General features: G+C 51.6%; 9 protein-coding genes across 9 annotated transcripts; 3 read left to right on the plus strand and 6 right to left on the minus strand.

Moving 5' to 3' along the window:
• Window positions 1-274: 274 nt before the first annotated feature.
• On the plus strand, window positions 275-1,852 carry BO94DRAFT_495854 (flavin monoamine oxidase family protein). The gene is made up of 3 exons (XM_025609274.1): window positions 275-632; window positions 696-1,002; window positions 1,058-1,852. The coding sequence occupies exons 1-3, from the start codon at window positions 297-299 to the stop codon at window positions 1,816-1,818; spliced, it is 1,404 nt and encodes a 467-aa protein (XP_025465644.1). The 5' UTR covers window positions 275-296; the 3' UTR covers window positions 1,819-1,852.
• Window positions 1,853-1,948: 96 nt separating this feature from the next.
• BO94DRAFT_536845 (uncharacterized protein) lies at window positions 1,949-2,901 on the minus strand. The gene has a single exon (XM_025612126.1). It carries the CDS (start codon window positions 2,687-2,689, stop codon window positions 2,096-2,098), a length of 594 nt encoding a protein of 197 aa, XP_025465645.1. The 5' UTR covers window positions 2,690-2,901; the 3' UTR covers window positions 1,949-2,095.
• Window positions 2,902-3,256: 355 nt separating this feature from the next.
• BO94DRAFT_576552 (uncharacterized protein) lies at window positions 3,257-3,644 on the plus strand (the record flags this gene model as incomplete). The annotated part of the gene is made up of 1 exon (XM_025615141.1): window positions 3,257-3,644. Exon 1 carries the CDS (start codon window positions 3,303-3,305, stop codon window positions 3,642-3,644), a length of 342 nt encoding a protein of 113 aa, XP_025465646.1. The 5' UTR covers window positions 3,257-3,302.
• A 1,420-nt stretch (window positions 3,645-5,064) lies between these two features.
• BO94DRAFT_601520 (lipase family protein) lies at window positions 5,065-6,160 on the plus strand (the record flags this gene model as incomplete). Its single annotated transcript, XM_025616388.1, has 3 exons — window positions 5,065-5,148; window positions 5,197-5,365; window positions 5,428-6,160. The coding sequence occupies exons 1-3, from the start codon at window positions 5,070-5,072 to the stop codon at window positions 6,158-6,160; spliced, it is 981 nt and encodes a 326-aa protein (XP_025465647.1). The 5' UTR covers window positions 5,065-5,069.
• A 561-nt stretch (window positions 6,161-6,721) lies between these two features.
• Window positions 6,722-7,746, minus strand: BO94DRAFT_536846 (NAD-dependent epimerase/dehydratase family protein). Its single transcript, XM_025612127.1, has one exon. It carries the CDS (start codon window positions 7,715-7,717, stop codon window positions 6,806-6,808), a length of 912 nt encoding a protein of 303 aa, XP_025465648.1. The 5' UTR covers window positions 7,718-7,746; the 3' UTR covers window positions 6,722-6,805.
• A 200-nt stretch (window positions 7,747-7,946) lies between these two features.
• BO94DRAFT_558023 (IlvD/Edd family dehydratase) lies at window positions 7,947-10,011 on the minus strand (the record flags this gene model as incomplete). The annotated part of the gene is made up of 3 exons (XM_025613971.1): window positions 7,947-9,159; window positions 9,209-9,363; window positions 9,415-10,011. 3 exons carry the CDS (start codon window positions 10,009-10,011, stop codon window positions 7,947-7,949), a joined length of 1,965 nt encoding a protein of 654 aa, XP_025465649.1.
• Window positions 10,012-10,632: 621 nt separating this feature from the next.
• On the minus strand, window positions 10,633-12,902 carry BO94DRAFT_558024 (uncharacterized protein; the record flags this gene model as incomplete). The annotated part of the gene is made up of 6 exons (XM_025613972.1): window positions 10,633-11,254; window positions 11,319-11,709; window positions 11,774-12,315; window positions 12,345-12,659; window positions 12,712-12,779; window positions 12,849-12,902. The coding sequence occupies 6 exons, from the start codon at window positions 12,900-12,902 to the stop codon at window positions 10,633-10,635; spliced, it is 1,992 nt and encodes a 663-aa protein (XP_025465650.1).
• Window positions 12,903-13,394: 492 nt separating this feature from the next.
• Window positions 13,395-15,375, minus strand: BO94DRAFT_470214 (Ytp1 family protein; the record flags this gene model as incomplete). Its single annotated transcript, XM_025608321.1, has 5 exons — window positions 13,395-13,553; window positions 13,616-13,987; window positions 14,055-14,372; window positions 14,453-15,084; window positions 15,141-15,375. 5 exons carry the CDS (start codon window positions 15,373-15,375, stop codon window positions 13,395-13,397), a joined length of 1,716 nt encoding a protein of 571 aa, XP_025465651.1.
• A 287-nt stretch (window positions 15,376-15,662) lies between these two features.
• On the minus strand, window positions 15,663-17,622 carry BO94DRAFT_146319 (Zn(II)2Cys6 transcription factor domain-containing protein). Its single transcript, XM_025605765.1, has one exon. It carries the CDS (start codon window positions 17,565-17,567, stop codon window positions 15,951-15,953), a length of 1,617 nt encoding a protein of 538 aa, XP_025465652.1. The 5' UTR covers window positions 17,568-17,622; the 3' UTR covers window positions 15,663-15,950.
• Between the last annotated feature and the right edge of the window lie 80 nt (window positions 17,623-17,702).

Consider the following 17,702-nt stretch of genomic DNA (forward strand, 5'->3'; position numbering starts at 1 on the left):
ACTCTTGTTGGCATCAATATATTTTGCCATAATTATCGATATAGAAGTCGATCTTTTGTATATGTTAAAGTCACTATATGAACTATTCTGAAGTTGAGGTTTTTCTCACCTGGTGGTCGAGATGGTAAGTATGGCTGCGGGGTTGATAAGGGGCGATAAGCACCCAGCCACTCCGGTTGTTTTGAATGGCCCCACCGCACCTCCACAAACCGGTTATAAATAGCTTGGCTGCCAGTGATCTGATGTCAGGACTCAAGATACTTCATCTGCCACCTTTCCATCCTCGACATATTAAAATGACCGCCTTCGAAGCTACAAAGGTCTACGATGTGGTGGTGGTGGGTGCCGGGCTCAGTGGTCTCCAAGCTGCTCATTCAATTCGGGCCGCAGGGTTCAGTGTATGTGTCTTAGAAGCTACCAATCGAGTGGGCGGAAAGACATTGTCGGTACAGTCCTGTGAGAATGGAGTGAATGATCTGGGAGGGGCCTGGATCAACGACACCAATCAGAACGAGATCTTCAAACTCCACCAGCGATATAACCTGGAGGGCGAGATCCAGTATACTCGTGGAGATGACATCCTCCTATTGACAGACGGCGTGGCTCGCAAGATACCTTATGGCCAGACCCCAGTAGGTGACCCTCCCTTCAACCTTCACTAGTAGCCGGGACTAATAACTCGGTTCTTTTATTAGACAGGTCTTCCACAGCAACTTATCGAGATTTTTCGAGAGGAATCCTCGCACATCGATCTACATAGTCCTGCCAGCTCCGCTGAAGCCGAAAGGATTGACAGACAGACATTCCGGGACTTCTGCATTAGTCGGACAGGATCTCAGCATGCGGCGGATTTTGCAGACGCAATCTCTGCGGCGCTTCTTGGAGTGGACAGCAACGAACTCAGTGCTTTGTATATGCTGTATTACTTCAAGTGCGGTTGTGGGGTTGACAATATGCTTTCGGACGGGAAAGATGGTGGACAATACTTGCGGACAAGGCAAGGTAAGATGACAATTGTCGGATACATTTATCACGATGCGCTTGGCTAATCATATAGGCACTCAAACTATTTCTCTGAACATGGCGAAGGAGCTTGACCCAGAGGCTCTCTTCTTAGACACACCGGTCACTTCAATCGACCAATCTCGCTCTGATGGTATCTGTGTGGTTCAGACTCTCGGTCGTCCTACTTTCCACTGCCGACGAGTCATCGTGTCTGTGCCCACTACCTTGTACCGGAGCATCTCTTTCAGTCCACCACTACCAGAGGCAAAGCACACTCTTAGTCGCGACACCGTGATGGGATACTACAGCAAGATGATTTTCGTCTTCTCAGAGCCATGGTGGCGTAATGCTGGATTTACTGGTATCCTAAACTGTGCGAATGGCCCAATTACCTTCACTCGGGACACTAGTATTCCCGCGGATGACCAGTGGTCTATCACTTGCTTTATTGTCGGAAGCCGCGGGCAGACATGGTCGAAGCTGTCTAAACCAGATCGGCAAGCCCAGGTCTGGAAGGCATTTTGTCAGTGCTTTGCTGAATTTGTGGAGAGTATCCCCGAGCCGGCAAATGTTCTGGAGATGGAGTGGAGCAAACAGCCTTTCTTCCTGGGGGCCCCTTGTCCAGTCATGAGGCCTGGTGGAATGGTCTCAGCTGGGAACAGCCTAGCTGAGCCATTCGGGAGAGTCCACTTCGTCGGAACCGAAACTTCCTTGGTGTGGCCTGGATATATGGAAGGGGCTGTTCGGTCCGGGCAGCGAGGAGGTGCCGAAGTTGTGAAGGCGTTTAAAGACGACCATCGTTCCAGGGCGTAGGAAACCTCAAAGAATACTCTTGATAAATAATCGCTTTTCTTCGTATATTTGCTTTAGTAGTAAGAAAAGATCTGTGAAGTATGTTTTAAAATACACAATAAAGTGATTCGATGGCTCTCACTCATCAGACGCTCAACATTTCTTTATCCTCGCGCAGGCGAGTATTCTATGACCATCCAACTAATAGAATTACTGGGTACAATCAATATACACGATGTAGCAACACATGATTCCAACATTGCCTCCCCCCTATTCCTATCCCCAGTGCTACAACAGATTACTCCTCATCATCCACCATACCAGCATAATAATCCCACAAATAATCTGGAAACTCCTCCACAGAAGCATCTTCCTCAGCGAGCGCCTCAAATGCATCAGTAACATTCTGAGGAACATTGTAGTTAATATGGAAAGTATATCCATTGAACCCAATAAGATCAGGCTCCACCACATCCGTGACATTAAAGTCGGCATAGTCACTCGTAGAATCCGAGTCGTCATCACCATCAATGACAACCCCACGTTTCGAACACCGAGTACAATCCAGCCAGAACGCTCCCTTGATATTCTTATGACTCAAGCACAGTCTGCTTCCTGTCGAAGACTTCACAACAGTGCCACAGTCGGCGGATTTCTTCTTGGTGCAGACGGACCCCAAGTAGGTATCTCCGAGCCCAAGGAAACGGGTGGACTCCAGGGCTCTTGAGGAGCCGCAGCAAGTGTAGGATGCAATGCTAGAGCATTGCACGAAGATGTTGCCGCTGCAACTATGTTTCTTGTGGTGTCGGATAGCGACTCCTTCGACGGTGGTCGAAAGCATCAGGATGGAGGGTAGGAGGGTTGACCAGGGGATGGAGTCAAAAATATGCATTTTGGATAAGAGGTGAGTGAGTGATTATCAGAGAATGGTTTGATTGATGGCTTTGAATGATGGCTTTGATTGATGGCTTTGATTGATGGCTTTGATTGATGGCTTTGATTGATGGTTATGATCATGAAAGGGGCGCCGAACGGCGACTCTTATAGACTTGTTCCTGGCTAGCATTTTCCAGTTCAAAATGACTCCTTACACGTCTATCTCCTATTCCTATTTACCAATCCGTCGGACTCCGTGAGAGGAGCTAATACATGATCACAGCCGCATGGCAGAGATAACTGTTGCCTATTCCCATCCCTACCGACCCTAATAGCCCGGGCCTCAAGCCTTCCGCTTACACATCACTTTAGTGCTCAACTAACAAATCACCGGTTTCGACCATCCTACCCTACCAGAATCCAACTGCAACGCCCAATATAATCGGTCAGCATCATGCGTTCTCCCATTGGCACCACCCCCCGTGCTTATCTCGACCACGCACGCAGATGACGCGGACTCCCCGCCACTCAGCCTTATAAAAGGCGACTAGTGCCTCTGCACCTACCCACTGAAAACAAGCATCACCGATGAGATTTTAGCTCGCATCCTCCACTCCTTCATCCCGAACATGTCCTCTTCCGGCCGAGATAAACAGCCCGCGCGCGCTCAGCTTACTCTACAAAAGATGGACGAAATAGCGAAGACTTTAGTTGGAAAACCGGCTCCGCCGATGCCTACTGTACTACCGGACTTGATTTCGATTGATGGGCATCGGTTCCCGATTAATCGAGATGGAGTTCCCAAGGATATTACCGATAAGCTGGAGGAGGTCTTTGATGAGGGTGGGACATATGAGCAGATTCCGGCTGAGGTTTTGGAATATGAGCTTAAGGGGGATCAGTGTCTTTGTGATGAGGAGGAGGAGGAGGAGGAAGAAGAGGAGGGGGTTGGGGCGGTGGTGGGGATGTGACTGCTTCGAGTGGTGGGAAATAGTGAGGGGTGAGATGGTGGTTTGATTCGGGATTGTGCGCTCTTCTCGGGGATATGGGAGATGATAGTATAAGGGAGTGATATCAGGCTGGCTTAACTATGCTCTTGAGACCCTGCGTTGCATCGTGGGCAGTAATCGATTATTTCTGTTAGTGAGCTCTCTTACTTAGAAGGGGCACGGCATGCAGTTTCCTCGATGTCATCTGCCAAACTGAACCTTCCACCTGAGAATATCTAACGGATTATTACACCTCTCACTTTCCCTAGAGACGCGTCTTCAGAAGACTGTTAGTAAGAGTAGCTAGCAACCTATTGTTTGAAGATTTGATGATCTGGCTCCGAGGCCCTGAATTTTCATTGGACTAGCATGTGTCAGTTAAATGTTCCCAGAAAAGACACCATGATAGAAATATAGGGCCTTCCTTACATTTACCTGGCTGACTACATGTTCCTCCAGAGTGGTGCGCAAGGTCGGTGACCTGCAGCGTCACTGACATATCTGAAGACACAGATCAATACATACATCCATCGCTGTCTAGTGCATATCAGATCTCTGCACAAAAACAGTTGTTTAATCCTCCGAGCGAAGGGTGGCATAAATCGTGCCGAGGTCTGTCGCTCTGCTGACTGCCGGCTGATCACATCGACTTAGGGCAAAGCGGAAACATACGGGCAATCGGACTCCTCACCACTGCATATATATTCGAGTCACTACCGACAAAACGACGAGGGCATGCACAGTTTCATGCATATCGTGGAAATCCGAAGTGCATTATCCTGCTGGCCAACCTTGATGGCCACATTTTCGGCCTACCGTTTCACCCTAGCAACGAGTGGGACCGCTGTCCAGCTGTTCAATGAGTCCAATCCGCACATCGTTCAATGTCCGCTTACATCAACGGACGTTGGAACTCTACCAACCGTAAGTTCCTGTGACGGGTTGTCAGAGCGAAATACACGTGGCCGGTGCCTGAATTTGGATTGTATGATGCCATTGCTGGGGTTGTGGATTCAGGAACCGCATGAACCATCTCCACATTTTAAACTTTGTGCATGAACCGAGTCCTAATCTTAGGGGTCTTCAACAGACCCGCTACCCCTGACTTTCCCAATCCATGGTTTACGGGGGATCGACCGATCTAAATCGAAGAACTAGTGAACACTTGGTCAACACTCCGACGCGGCATGGTTTCATCTGATCCCCACCAAGGGGGAGGCGATCTCACCGAGCCTCGGCAGTATTCGAGTCCATTCTTGAGTTGGCCAATTGGAAATTGAGAAGATCACTAGAGTATTTCTTGGTATGATTAGGCCCATCTTAGCTCTGTCCAATGCCCACCAGATCTCTAATAAGTATCCCAGCTCCCCCCATCATGATTCAATTGAGCATCTGCCCTCCACCAGAATGTATCTTCTCAAGTCCATGCTGGTGGCCATATCTGCCATTGCATCCTGCAATGCCCTCCCATCCCTCCAGACACGAGGTACCCCGCCCATCCCCATACCACTTCCCCCCTACTAACCCACCCCAGACATCACCACCCAACAACTAGACAGCTACAGCTTCTGGGTCCAATACGCCGCCGCTGCCTACTGCGAACCCAACTATGTCTCCAAATCCGGGCACAAGCTAACCTGCTGGGCCGGGAACTGCCCGCAAGTCGAAGCCGCCGACGCAACCATCCTCTTCGACTTCTCCAAGTACTCCCCCCCGCCCCCCTTCCCCAATCATCCCACCCCAGTCCCCTAATAACTGCATCTAGCACCACCTCCACCGACACATCCGGCTTCCTCGCCCTCGACACCACCAACCAAGCCATCATCCTCTCCTTCCGGGGCTCCTACTCCATCCGCAACTGGATCGCAGACGCAACCTTCCTCTACACGGACCCCAAACTCTGCACCGGCTGCCAAGCCGAGCTCGGCTTCTGGAGTTCCTGGACCAACGTCCGCGACAACATCACCTCAATCCTCGTCCCCACACTCGCCAAATACCCCGAATACGAGCTCGTAGTCGTCGGGCACAGTCTCGGCGCCGCAATCGCCACTCTCGCAGCCGCGGACCTCCGACACGATGGTCACAAGGCGAATCTCTACGCGTATGCCTCGCCGCGCGTAGCAAACCCGACATTAGCCAAGTATATCACGGATCAGAACCTGGGGGGCAATTATCGGTTTACACATACGGATGATCCCGTGCCGAATCTTCCGCTGCAATTGATGGGGTATGCGCATGTTAGTCCGGAGATTCATATCACGGCCAAGGGGAATGCGTCGGTTTCGACGAGTGAGGTGGTGGTTTATCGGGATGGGGATGATCCGAAGGGGAATACGGGGTTTTGGGTCTGCCGAATTTATTGGATGTCGATGCACATCATTGGTATTTTGAACGCGCTGATGGGTGTTTGGGGCCGGGGATGCCGTTTAGATGATTTGGAGATAGATCTTATCATCATGGGGAAGGGGGTGGGGGGCTCGTGTGAGAGGTATATATAATAACTGTGGTCTATGTAATTATTGTTGGAACTATTCACCTTGGAATTGTTCCACTAACCTAAGAGGTATCTCTTTTGGTCTAGTTGGGAAATTATGTTAATAATTAATCTTGGATAGATAGTTAATGAATGGTTGGAACTCGTATATGCTGTTTCCCACATGGGAATTAATTGTAGACCCAGAAGGTTTAGCATGGTTTTCACTCTTCCGGAATATAGTATTCTAGAAATTGGCTACTTTTATCAGCCGAGGTCCTTTATAACTGACATACTACAGTCATAAATAAAATATGATTCGTTTGACCTAATCATTCAACGTACTAGTACTCAATAGGATAAGGCGCCCAAAAGCCCGTACCAGTCCCAGTAAATAACATATATCCATTAAACTGACTCAATTTATAGTCCATCATAGTACAACTATATACAAATGAATTCGGCAACAGGTTCAAGCGTCATACTTTCATTACATGTGTGGCTATGCCTGAAGAAAGGACAATCTATCAGAATGAGGTGTTAGTCAATATCCCCCCCCCCCCCCGCCAACCCCCGAGATGTTCAGCGGCTATCTATATCCTCCATCATGGTCCGAGAAGAACGTATTCTCGCAAGGGGAGCTATAGGTAACGCAAGAAAAAGGCATCCCCTACTCCTCATAAAACATCCTCCAATCAAACCCCTCCCTAAACCCCAACAACCTCCTAACCTTCAAATTACAAATCGGGGCCTCCCTAACCCCCATCTCCCTCGTCACAGGAGTATCGGGACAAACCCTCCTCAAAAACACCCCCGTCTCCTCCTCATTCGTAATAGTATCATTAACGACATTAAAGATCTGAAACCCCAACCCATCCTTCCCCACCGCCAAATGACAAATCTGCCCTAGATCCCTAACATCAATATACGACCAGCCATGCACGCGCCACTTCTCCGGCTCCCGAACATAAGACCGAAACATGGGACCCATGTACTCATGCGGTTCAATGACCCTCCCCAGACGAAGAACATAGATATCCGCACCAAACCGTCGAGCAAAGCCCCTCGCTATACGCTCCCCGCATAGCTTAGAAATAGCGTACGTATCCATGGGGTTCGCATCTACTTCTTCGGTGACGGGAAAGGAAGGGAAATCGATATCGCCTTCAGCGAAACTGACCCCGTAGACGGTGATGGAGCTGGCGAGAATGAGCTTTTTGATTCCTAGTCGGCAGCTGGCTTCGATGATGTTGTACATGGATAGGGCGTTGACGCGGAAGGTTTCGTTGTCTGGGACGATCATGTTGCGGGCGTGGCCGGCGAGGTGGATCACCGCGTCGGGGAGTTGGTGGAGGGGTTCGCGGAAGGGTTCGGTGAGGTGGAAGTGTGAGGTGAGCGCGTTGTAGGTTTGGCCACTGGAGGTGAGGTCCGCGCGGAGGGTGTGGACTTGGGAGGCTAGAGCGGGGTTTGGGAGGGGTGCTAGGTCGATGTTTAGGATGTCGTGGCCTTGGGAGAGGAGGTAGGTGATTATGTGTTGGCCGGCGGTGCCGGAGCCGCCGGTTACGATGATGCGCTTGGTCATTGTGATGATGGTGATGGTGATGGTGGTGGTTGTTGGGGGTGTGGAGAAGAGGGAGGCAGGGCACGGCAGATAAACATCCCCGCGTTGCTGCGCTCGGACCGAGGAGACGGCGGAGACAGCCGGGTAATGACTTTCCGGGGCCCACCCGAGTACGTGTTTATCGGCCTACGTGGATCGGGGGGTAAATTAGGATAGGTGTAGTATGGAGAAGATAGGTCCATGAATACGGTTAATGATTATGTCGAGGTCCCTCTGCCTGCTGTGCCAATCGCTGGTACTTGACAGCCTTACGCAGCACCATACCGTTCCCCAGCTGGTCCGTCTCCTGTCGGTAAATCTCTTGCCACGGGGTTCCGCTGGGCACGATCTGGAAGCCTCCTTTGTCATCCAGGTCCTGTCGACGACGGAGAATCTCCTCCGGGCTTAGTAGCATGTCGACTCGGCGTTTGCGGAGGTCGATGCGAAGGTGATCTCCGTCCTGCAGAATAGCCAAATTCCCTCCCACGGCGGCCTCCGGACTCGCGTTGAGAATCGAGGGACAGCCCGATGTCCCGGATTGTCGTCCATCTCCAATGCAGAACAACGCGTCGATTCCCTGCTTCAGCAGCCGACTGGGGGGGTGCATGTTTACAACTTCCGCAGCTCCCGGGTACCCGCGTGGCCCGACGCCGCGCATGACCAGGATGGTCCGCTCATGAATCTGGTCCATGTGCTCCAGTCGCCGGTGGTAATCTTCCGGTCCGTCAAATACGGCAACTGGGCCCTCAAAAGCCTCGGGGTCTTGGGGGTCGGAGAGGTATCGCTGACGGAAGGCCGGCGAGATCGCGCAGACCTTCATGATAGCCGAGTCAAAGAGCGTACCAGAGAGATGAATAAAGCCGGCGTGGTCCATCAGAGGATCTCGGTAGGGGCGGATGACTCGTCGGTCCCATGAGTGCTTCCCCCGGATGTTCTCAGCCAAGGTCTGACCGTTGCACGTCATGGCATTCGGATGGAGCTTTCCTGCGTCGAGCAGTTCGGCTAGGATTGCGGGGAGACCTCCAGCCCGATGATATTCCTCTCCTAAATACTCACCAGACGGCTGCATGTTCAAGAGCAGCGGAACTTCGGACCCGATCTGGTCCCAGTCATCCATATTCACTCCGACGCCAATGTGTTGGGCGATGGCATTGATATGAATTGGGGCATTCGTGCTGCCACCAATCGCGGCATTGACGACAATGGCATTCTCAAACGCCTCGCGGGTCATCAGGTCGCTGGGCTTTCGATCAGCCTGCACCATTTCTACAATCCGACAGCCCGTCTCGTAGGCACACTGCGCCCTCTCCCGGTATGCTGCAGGGATCGCTGCCGACCCGGGGAGTGCCATCCCCAACGCCTCTGCCAGGGCATTCATCGTCGACGCGGTGCCCATGGTGTTACAGTGCCCGACCGATGGGGTCCTGCAACCTTAGCCTCAGTGCTAGACTTTCCTGGGATCTAGATACATACCCTCGCGCGATGTAATCCATGAACTCCTTGTCGTCGATCTCGCCCGATGCATACATCTCCCGTCCCTTCCACAATACGGACCCTGATCCCGTGAGCTTGTTCCGAGAATATCCATTTAACATGGGCCCCACGTTCATGCATATGGCTGGAATGTTCTGTGGCCTGTCAGAAATGTCCGTTAGAATGAAACCATGGATGCTGCCTACTACTGTCGCCGCGGCCATCAGACAGGCAGGCGTCGTCTTATCACATCCCGTGAGCAGTACCACTCCGTCCAGAAAATATCCTGTCAGGATCTCCACCAGCGATAGGTACGCCAGGTTCCGATCTAGCGTCGCAGTCGGACGGCGGGACGTCTCTTGAATGGGATGAGTCGGAAACTCGATAGCAATTCCCCCGGCTGTCCGAATGCCTTCTCGAACCCGCTTAGCCAGTTCCAGATGGTGTCGATTACAAGGTGCCAGATCCGACCCTGATTGGGCGATACCGATGATGGGTTTGCCAGCCATGAGCTCCTCGCGGGTGATGCCGAAGTTGAAATAGCGCTCCATGTAGATGGCCGTCATGCCGGGATCATCGCGGCAGTTGAACCATTTGGATGAGCGTAGCGGTCGGCCGGGGGCACTAATAGAGACCTTGGGCTTGGATTCGGTTTGGACCTTAAGCGTTTCTTCTAACTCACAGTTGCGCTTGCGCAGCAGCTCGAGCTCTTTTAGGCAATCTTCAATGTTGATCGATGATGATTGGCCCTCGGTTGGCGCACAGGAGCAGCCCTGGCACGCTTCGGAAGAGCCACACGGCATATTTTGTATAGCGATGATTTTGAATTGCGCTAGTGGTTGTGAGGACTAGAAGACAGAAACCGGTCCAGAGGGTGTTGGTCCTTTTATATGGCGTCGAAACAACCATGGGAACCGCACTCGAGCCGGCAACCGCCATCCCCGGCAAAGGCCGTTGGATTGAAATCATCCGATTGGGATATCGAAGAAAGGTTATCTCGAGCAGATGATGACCGTCAATACGGAAGCCAAAGGCAATGGGGAATGGCTGTGGATGCGCCAATCGGTTGAGATGGCTCTCGGAACATGAGAATCCGGTCGGAAGGAAATGGCCCGGACAACCATGCCTTGCATCGATACTCCATTCATTTCCCTGGTCCTCTTTTAACTATCACCTCTTCCCTAGGATCACTTGTAACTCTATGCCAACCGCAATCATCCTTCTGCATCAACACGCACAAATTAACCGGGTGAAGGCGGTCCTCACACAGGAAATGGGTTCACTCGGGGGCTGGTGGTTACTCCCCGGCAACAGCCTGGCACGCCTCTCGGCTAGAGAGGTTACGACTCGCTCCTAATCGCTGTGAACATGACACATCGACGGTACGGGCCCGATTGAGGGAATTCCCTACCACAACAGAGCATCTACTGACAGACCCCGGACAACGACTGCATCCAGCCGTGTAGATCCCCGTCCACAAACAACCCCTCTGCTATTGCCTCAAGGTCGAGGTCCGAGAGGTCCAGGCCTGGCAACTCCGCCAGTCCCAAAGTTGGCTCCATGGAATCCACTACCTCCATGGCGGTCCTTGTATCGCCGTCTCTCCGGAACACACCCTCAGGTACGAGAGGGTTGCTGTTAGTGGCTACATTAGGCAGATCCTCGTCGGCAATCACAACTTGGAGCCGCTCAAGCAGTTTATCCAAGTTTGTTTGCGCTTTCCCAGCGGCTGCGTACAGCCGGTTATGCTCGATCAGGATTCGTCGACAAAATGTCAAAGACTGGAAGGCACTGGAATCCGGCCCTTTCTGGGCAGCGATGTGAGCATGGATGGTGGCGCTGATATAGGTCGCATACGATAGCATATATGGAGCACTAGCTATGGAGTAGTATTGGCAATAGTCTCGCAGGATCTGCGCAATTTGGTTTGCGGCGCCCGTGCAAGCGGCCACGCCCTCATGGGCCGGCCGGGAACGACTTAGTCCGCCATTCCTGTCGGATACAAGTGGTGGATTGGAGAGAATGATCAACACATTGTAGAGAGCCCTGGGTAAGACACGTTTCGTTAGCTGTGTTCGGGTGGGTTTTAAACAGACAGGCCATAGCATACAACAGGCAGCATGACTGAGGCAAGGGGGTTTGAAGAGGGCTTGGAGCGGAGAGATAGTCGACAGTCAGGGGCAGACCCCTGCGCCATTGTGCGAGGTCCGCGTTGATCTTCTCGGTCACCAAGGGGTTGGGGCTACCCGCCCGGTCGCGCATCGACACGGAATACAATTCGCCCACAATCCGCTCAATTATCAAGGCCAACTTGCACAGTTTGGTGAGGAGCGTGACGTTGCGCGAGGGAAGCCCGGGACGAGACCCGGCTGGGGCGTAGGTGATACATTGGAATTCTTCCAGCTCGTCATATTCATCCCAGAAGCACAGCGGGGTGTTGAAGTCGACCTGACGAAGCAGTGGATGACGCCCTTGAAACAGGCATTGGATTTTATCAATCACTTTCGCCAAGCTTAGTTCTTGCACTGCCCTCTCGCATGGACGACTGGGGTGGATCACACTCACGATAGGCACCCCAGAGGACGCGTTTTCGGATCTCGAGCTCCTCAGCGGTCATGCGGGTTAGGTCGGATGGCAGGACATGCAGGCCAAGGTCGATGAGCATGTTCAGGGAATTTCCCGCGTAGAGCCATGATCGACTCCGTTCGTCGCAACGTGAGAAGAGCGCATTTGACATGATAAGCAGGGCCTGTAGGGTTGTAATTTCGCTCTGATCAAATTTCAGTCGCAAAAGCTCGGTGAACCGCTGCCGAAACCGCCAGCCGGCCGTCGTGATGTCGCCCGGGTCGGAGCAAAGTTCAGGCCGGGGATAGTGCTTGGAGACGACGAACAGAATAGCATTAAGGAGCAACCGGGAGAAGTAGGGTCCCCCACAGGCCATGTCGCGCATGAATGCAGGGCGATAGATGATCTGGGCCGTGTACAGTTGTCGACTCCAGTAGATGGATAGTAGATGCATCCCAAGTGTGGGGTTCACTCCGTCAAAGTCTAATCGGCCGGCGGCCAGATTGAGTCGTTCGAGCTGCCCTGCGAACATTAACTCGAGTCTCGGCGCATGGGGTTCTTGTCGATAGACTCACGCTGTCTGGCAGCGGCGGCAAAGAGAGACTGGCGGGCGCACTCTTCCCCGAGATGCGCGTCTGCCACAGGACCCTCCGGCGGCAAGAGCGCGATGGAGTCATCATATGCCGTACTGGTAGGGCCGTGGTATAGTGGGGGTTTGTTGGTAGGGTCACTATCGCGGCCCTCTGGATGCGTGGCGTCGAGGGGCGTCGAAGGGGTTACTTGGGAGATGTTCGGGGATTGCGGACTGTCCTTTCGCAAAGAGGCACATTGCTCGCGGAGTGCCTGGTTTTCATGTTCAAGCTGCGCAATGCGATAGTTGGTTGGCCTTGACTCGGAAAAGTCAGCTATGTCGTCCGGAACGATCTATCTTGCTTGACCTTTGTTTGGGCTGGAGGATGCCTTTCTGGCACGCCAGGCCCTTGGCGGAACAATTCCCGCACGTGGGCTGAACCGAGTCACATCGTAGCTGTACTTGTTAGTGGCCGGGTTCGGGTCGCGGGGAGGGATGGGGCACCTTTTTCTCTCGACAAAACAAACAGGCGGCTGCGCTGCGGCGACGAGGTGGCATGGTAGGATCCACGTGACCTGAGTTTGCAATGGCAGGTATCTACATCCGAGCAACTGGATGCTGATGTTGATGCTGATACCAATGGAAATGGTGATGGTGATGGAGAAGGGAAATGAGAGATGAGGGAGAAAGCGGATGAGAGGCGGGACCGCATGAGCCGGTAATATATCGCGGTATGGTCTGGTATGGTATGGTTACACTACCCTCCATCGCCTGCTCTTATGTCCTTTTCTGGATCTTATGCTGTTGATATATATCATTTCGAACTGACAGTTCTTGAAGAAAGCAAACGACAGGGTAGTCTCTCAAATAGAAAGGGATATGAAATCACACAAGCAAATGATTAAGGCCTATATAACTCTTTTGAAAGAAACTTATTGGCTCGCAGAAAATCATCCAGCAGTTTTTTCCGTAGGCTGGTACTTTTTCAGCGTTTAGTCAAGTAAGAATGTTCTCACTGTAGATCTACATGAAAAACTAAAACTGAGCCAGTTACAGACCCATCGCCATCTCCCTTCTCGTGGCCCACGCTTTAATGGCAATAACAAGGACCTCCCAAGCCATTACAAATGCCGTTAACCCCATCCCCACAGTCATTACAAACATAGCTTCTGTCTTGTAGTAGATCATAGTTTCGACAATATCCCGGGTCTGTATCCAACAATCAGCAAGGTCTATTCAATTCAATACCAAATTCACATCAATAATCTTACGCTCATCATAAAAATAAGCCCACCACCCACCAAACAAAAAGAAGCGAGAACCTCAGTCGGTGGACGAGACGGTAGGTATGAAGTCGGGGGCTTCAAGAAAAGAATGACATAGGTCAAGATTCTAGCGATGGCAAACCCACTCAAGAGATTCCCCCATTGCTGATGGACCATGGATGAAATCATCGAGTCTTGATGATGAGATGCCATCATGGTGCCTAGTAGAAGAATTACCAGGGCGGGCATTGGGTTGAGGGACACGGTTTGAGACGTGGGAATGTTCCAGGCTGGATTGACGTGTCCGCGGGCAGGATACTGCAAGACGGTGGTATTTATCCAGTTTCTGACTCGGTTGGACTCGAAGAGCATACCGCACTAATCGGAGAAACCTGATTAGCAATGCATCGAAAGTACAAAGGAGCTGCAGGAAGACTGGTCTTACCAATCCACCACCGAAGAATAAAATAGAGATAGACACATGCTCCAAATCCCGGGCCGTCCATGCACCACCCCAGCCAGACAGATGTTCCAAGAACACATTCGTGACTCCATACAGAAAGATCACAAGCGACTCGACAAATTCAGCCGAAGGGACTCTGGCTTTGGCCTTGCCAACAATCTTCGCAGGGGGCTTCACGTTCCATGACCACCCCAGGTCCGACCAGCAGCCCATCCATCGTCCTAGCGTCAGCAGACCGTACCAGAAGAAGATCCCACCCTTGATGAAATGCGCAAGGCCGTTGAATATTTCAATGCCTCTCTGTAGAATAGTATATGTATCAGTACGCGATGTTTTGTGTGGGGTACATAAGGGACAGGCCAAGAATAATATGGACCTACCATGATCCCACCATACGTCACACCACCCGTTGCAATGGCAATGAAGCCAAAAGGCAAGATGATTCTGTCAATGACCATGTACCCCACGTGGATAACACGCAAGACACGACTGGACACCATTCCCGGTACCCGACTCGCCAAGAAGCGGTCAACGAACGTGTTGCGAAGCCAGCTGCAAGAACCAGCAGTCTTCTCATCATGCAAGTCATCCTCTGGCTTTTCAAAGTCGACGTAATCTGTCGACCAAACGCAAGTGGACGAGGAAGGGCCACTATGAATGGAGGAGTCACGTTCTGCGCCCTGGATACTATGTCTTGAATAATTGTGAAACGGGTAGGAATGCGGCTGGTGGGCCGTTTCCTCCGTGGCCACAGGAATGAAAGCCGCACGTTCAGATGCAGCGACATCAGCATTGCCTCTTCCGGCGTAGGTAAAAATCAATAACATGACCACCTGAGCACAGGCTACACTCGATGCGATCCAACCGATCTTATGATGAGCGTTGTTTGGGTAAAGATCGGGAGTTTGGTTATTATAGATGATTCCAAGCAACATTCCGAACGAGTTGATGATAAGGAAGAGAAATTGCGATGGCAGCGCAAAGCGCGACCGGGCAACACTGAGCATAATACCTATTCATGACCAGATCAGCCTGGCTGCTGGTAAAATAGGCCAGTAAAGGGCTTACCTATAGGAAGAATGAAGCACCATCCTAGAATCATCAGGGCGATGTGGGCGACGATTGTGCCTGTGTGTTTCCCATAGGCAAAATAGCTCATTGGCGAATCATCACCGCTGGACTGATAACCGTGAGACATTCCATCACCCATGTGCATATCATCGTCGCCATGTGGGAGGGCACTTGACAGTGATGCAGGTGCCAGGATCGTTGCCAGGACAGCCAAATATGATGTGTGTCTCATGAGAGAAGATGATTATGGAAATTGACCTCAATACTGAAGACTTGATATTTTATAGACCTGTCTCCTAAAAGATGGCTTGTAAGCAACGACAAAATATGGAAAGAAGAAGATGGTCAAAGGCCTTGAGGGAAAAGTGACAGACCAAAGAAGAGAAAGTAGCACAAACAAGTGGATATTAAGCATGATTGGTGATGACATATCAGCAGATGGATTAGGCATCTGCAAAAAGAAGGCCCTTTCTCGGCATCTCATCTGATGCTGTTAAGCAGATAAGGTTCTATGGGTGCATACCTTTAACCAGCCGCCCCACCTTATTTTTGCCTTCCACCAATAGACAACCCCAGTCGCAAAATCTACACCCGATTCGGTTTAGTGTGGGGATACGATGATGCCAGCGCTTGATCATCCGAATGGTGACATTTGGTACCGTCGCAAAAACAGCACTTTCTTCGGCCTCTTTGCCACTGGTTGGGTGATAGTTTAAAGGTAGTATATGACAACACATTCGTAAACTGGAAAGGTGAGTATTCTAATCTTAGAAACACGTAGAACATAGTTGAGTTAGAAAAGAGATGCTATGGTCCACTCATAAAAATTGCACCCTTCCGAACTCCGGTTGCCAAGTTCTCGGCCATCGTATCTGAGGATCTCGGGACAGGAAAATTCGATCGGGAACCGCGCCCGTGATGAGCCCCAGCCTCCACTGGAGGGATGTGAAGCAGTGTTGTAACCCGCAGGAACTGATCGCGGATCCACTCGTACTGCCCCGCTCTTAAAAAGGTTCTCGGACCATGCTCTTCGAAACACAATGTCAATAGCCGGCTGAGTGGACTCATAATGTGCCATGGCCCTTGGGCGATGATGTGGCGCCTGTGCTCGTCCACCACCAAAGGGTGGTGGTCTTTGTTCCAGTTTCCGTTGCGACTCGGTAAGTATGAGCTTGGGAGCACAACTGTGGGATCGGCAAAGTCGGCAATGCTTAATGGCTTGCTTAGATTGCCAAGATAGAAGGGCACACTATAACACACACCATCGACTAGCACTTGCAGAATGTCTTGAAGCTCGGCCAATTCCTCAGGCTTCGACATACCATCGCACTCGAGCAAGCCGAGTTTAATCTTGACAATCAAAAGTCGATGAAGGCGCCACAAGTTCCAGATGGTTGCGATTTGGGAGGAAGGGTAGATCTCACACGTTGATTGATAAGCCGGAATTGATGAGTCGATGTTCCATCCATCTGCAAGTCTCACTGCACGCCAGTGGTCGGGCACGCATTGTGCCCAAGTAAGCAGCTGTTGATCGACGTCTCTTGTCTCGGCAATGTATTCGCTCAAAGATTCCGATGCCAACGTAGCACGACCACTCTGTAGTCCAAGATTCAAATACCTGGCCTGTAGCCTAGCAACATACACTCCGATGGCATCAAGTGCAGCACTTGGGTTATCTAGTATGGTAAACAGGCTGTCATCTCCGATACTCGACAACCGTCTTCCTTGACGTATTGCTGAGCATATTTCTATATGAAGAATAAATTGGCGAACATAGGCACTGGGGCTTTCGTTCTTATCGCCTGTACCGATGAATGGAAGGAAAGACACTGCCCCGTTATGGTGTACCTGCGTAGATGGGCGAAGGCCGTAGATTGCAATGATACTCTCAAATAGCTGCAGTGATAAAACCGCTAGTATGGTTGCTGCGTTACCCCATTCCCGGCGGTCCTGTATTGTACGCCGAAGACACTGGACAGCCTGGGCGTAAGCCTTCTGCGGCAGAGGAGAGTTGTCATGTCGCCAAATCGACAGTACTTGGGACGCAACAGCCGACACGGCCAGAGAAAGTGCGGAATCCTGCCGCTGCGAGCAGTAGATTGGAATGAGCACCTCGTAAAACCCGCGCGCGGAGCTCATGTCACGCCCCATTCTGGCATAATGGTGAAGATAGAACGGTACGGCTGTGTCGGGTTCACTCAGCGGGTGCAGGCTATAGGCCCGGTCCTGTTGTGTGGCGCCTCGGACCATAACGCTTTGGGTGCGAAACTTATGGTTCTGGTCTTTAAATTTGAGATTTGTCTTGTAGCCTCCACAATCAAGCCGGAGACGCTGACACGCCTGGCATTTCGGTCTTGCCTCATCACACTTGACACGTCGTTCTCTGCAAGTGACACACCCTGTTGAACGCCCATGGTTCACCATACTGGCGGCAAAAATGCGGAAAGAGAGAGGTCTTTGGCATTTGCGATGGGTGGACTGTAAGCGTCATCTTGTCCAGGCAGCGTTGTCAGCTCCACCGCTTAGTGATGGCCGGAGCTTCGGCAGTCGGCGTGTCCG

This window comes from Aspergillus sclerotioniger, assembly GCF_003184525.1.
Source record: "Aspergillus sclerotioniger CBS 115572 chromosome Unknown BO94scaffold_20, whole genome shotgun sequence".
NCBI lineage: Eukaryota > Fungi > Ascomycota > Eurotiomycetes > Eurotiales > Aspergillaceae > Aspergillus > Aspergillus sclerotioniger.